This window comes from Trichinella spiralis, assembly GCF_000181795.1.
Source record: "Trichinella spiralis strain ISS 195 chromosome Unknown Scfld4006, whole genome shotgun sequence".
NCBI classification, from domain to species: domain Eukaryota; kingdom Metazoa; phylum Nematoda; class Enoplea; order Trichinellida; family Trichinellidae; genus Trichinella; species Trichinella spiralis.
The window spans coordinates 1-2,781 of record NW_003530945.1 but is presented as its reverse complement, the minus strand read 5'-3'; the positions used below and the strand labels follow the sequence as shown (position 1 = coordinate 2,781).

At 34.5% G+C, this 2,781-nt stretch overlaps 1 protein-coding gene across 1 annotated transcript; it reads right to left on the bottom strand.

Annotated features, from left to right (window-relative positions):
- Nucleotides 1-11: 11 nt before the first annotated feature.
- On the bottom strand, nt 12-887 carry Tsp_13557 (conserved hypothetical protein; the record flags this gene model as incomplete). Its single annotated transcript, XM_003367590.1, has 3 exons — nt 830-887; nt 531-629; nt 12-442 (listed from the first exon to the last, which is right to left on the bottom strand). Coding segments are annotated over exons 1-3 (588 nt in total), but the record flags the coding sequence as incomplete, so codon positions are not given.
- Nucleotides 888-2,781: the final 1,894 nt, after the last annotated feature.

The window sequence follows — 2,781 nt, the reverse complement described above, 5'->3', positions numbered from 1 at the left end:
TTTCAACTTACACTTTGCACAGGCGGGAAGGTGTCGTTGAGCTTTGTTTCCACATCAACGATCACATTGCTACTGGTCACGGGATCGTACAATGGATCAGCAATGTAGTCAGTGGATTCTTCTTCGTTAACGGTAACGACGTTCGTTTGTGAAGAATCAACAGTGGACGTCTCCGATGGTCTTTTCTTGGATTCTTGATCCTTTGAAATTGCACCAGGCAAATGGGTAGCAGTAGCATGCATTTCGTCGTCGTCGTCAGTCGATTCTGTTCGATGAATTGGTTGTTCAGCATAAGCGTCATTGTTGAAACCATCGACATAACTTTGCATCACAATGTCGGCCATCTCTTTCGCTTTCAGTACCTCGTCAGCCGACGGCGTCGATGAAGACGCTTCTAAGACCCCAATCGGATAACCGCTTATCAATTGACAACACACGAAACCTGTATATTAATATAAACGAGAATATCCATTCATTCGAAATATATAGCTAATGAATGGTAAAAGTGATAATGGAAAACAGTTTCTCACCGCACAGAAAAACTGTGAACGTCGATTTTGCAAACATTCCTGTTGACTGTTGTTTATTATCAGGCAGGCTGTAGGCTGTTCTTCTATTGTCAATTTGAGCTGAAGAAAGGAGGATGTTTATTTCAAAACAAAAATTTTTTTCACAACTTGAAAAGCATGACAATATGCTAAAATGCGTGCGCGACCGATCGAAACGTCACAGACGACCACAACCTTTGTAGAAGAAGCTGGGTCGACGAAGCCTCAAGCGACGCGGCTACAAAACGACCTGGTCGACCCTACCTGAGCGTCAACCTGACCGACCATTATTACGTGAGCAAACAATAAAGCATTCATACTGTAAAAGTCACCGGTCATCATTGTCTACAAGAGCACCCTTCTTCAATATATGCAATTACTTTTTTTTTCTATTCAATCGATGCCTCTGTGTTTCCTTCTTGTTTTTCATGCTTTCTTCATACCGGGCGGTGTTGATTGGTTAAGGAAAGGCTGTTAGCAAAATACACTTTGTTGTAGTCAAGTTAGCAATTAGAAAAGCACGAAATTGACCCATTTGAGAAAGTGAGGTTGAAATGATCCGGATTACATAAGTGAAGTGGAACTAACTGATTTATGAAACTGAACTGCAAATGCGCTACACTGTTACGCTGTCACATTGCCGTATATAAACTCGGCTGATCGGCTGATTGTTAATCTTGTTGTTCACCATTTTCAAAATTGCTTTATCCTGAATGAAAATTAAGCATGAAAAATGAATGATAACTGTTTTTTAACATGGAAATAAAATAACATGTATAGGTTTAAATTTTGAAAATGAGTGAAGAATTTATGGTTAGTTTTTCCTTTGTTCAGTTGTGATTGGAAGAGAAATTATTTTCCCGAAAAGTTCATTTTACCATTGTGATAGCTTTGGGAAATTTCAATCTGCTGTTTTTGTAATTTCTTCTTGTTTTCATGTAAAACTTGAAAAAATCAGTTTTGATTAAATGTGATGAATATTTGAAAGTACTTTCTTACTGCAGAAATGTTGGTTGGAATCATTTAGCATTTGGTTCTTGGGTTTTTTTTGTTATAATCTGATGGAACTGAGAAAGTATTTTCTTTTCAAGATTTTCCTATTTTAATTGTAGTTCTTATTTTAGTAATAACATTTTGAAATGATCGAATATTCAGGTTTTTTAATAGGACACTGTCATTGTATCGATATGTATTGGCATGAATTAGCTTGTTTATGCTAATTGCTGTATTGCATTTTGACAGTTTTTCAAATTTGCACAAAATGAAAATATTCATTTTCTGAAATTCGTACTTCTTCTTTCACAAGTTAGTTAAAACTTGTCAAAATAGTGTAAATTATTAATAAAAATAATTTTAAAAGAATAATATTTTATTATTAAAGTTAATAATATTGTGCAGTTGTCATTGCAATTTGTCTACAGACTTTGATCGTTTTCTAGCATCCTATATCTAACTTGGTTATATTGAAATTTGTTGACACTAAAACTTGATTAACAATGATTTTATTTTTTAAAGCTCCATAATTCAATTTAAACTGTGCATTTGTGGTGAATAATGATAGATTTCTGTCTTTATTTTCAATGATACATTTGTGATGTTGTGGAATTGACCGGAAAATTCTTGATTTGGTTGATAACTTTATTTTTCATCTTATTAGACCGTTGTCACTAGGCAAACGCAACTGTGTATTAATTGCCTACTATCAAACCTCTCTGCCTATTATCTTTCTTTAAAAGTTTTGCCTCCTATAGCAGTGTATTACTTTTATTGTGGTGCAACGTAATTGAAATACTTTTATTATGCCTGCGTAACTGTTTCTACTCTCTGTGGCATCTTTATTCGATTTACTTGATGCGGACCGGTGATATTCTATGCGCCACTAAGCTACTCAGTTGCTGAAAATTAGTAGCACTTTCCGAGCACTGGCTGCAGCATGAACATCATGCCATAACTGAATTAGTGAGACGCGAAACTACAGTATTTGTTAATAATGACATAACTGTTATTTCATTACACTGTTACTTTCTAATCACACCTGATAAGCAATTATATGTTTTACAGCATTTCAAAAAATATATGCAAAGCACTGTGGTTGGTGTTGATACAAAACAATGATATTGATTTTACGTAAATCCAAAAATTCCAAAAATAAGAAAAATTATAGAAAGTATCCATCACATATTTCAACGTCCGCGATTTTATTATAGAATTTTGTAAAACGATACCTTTTAAT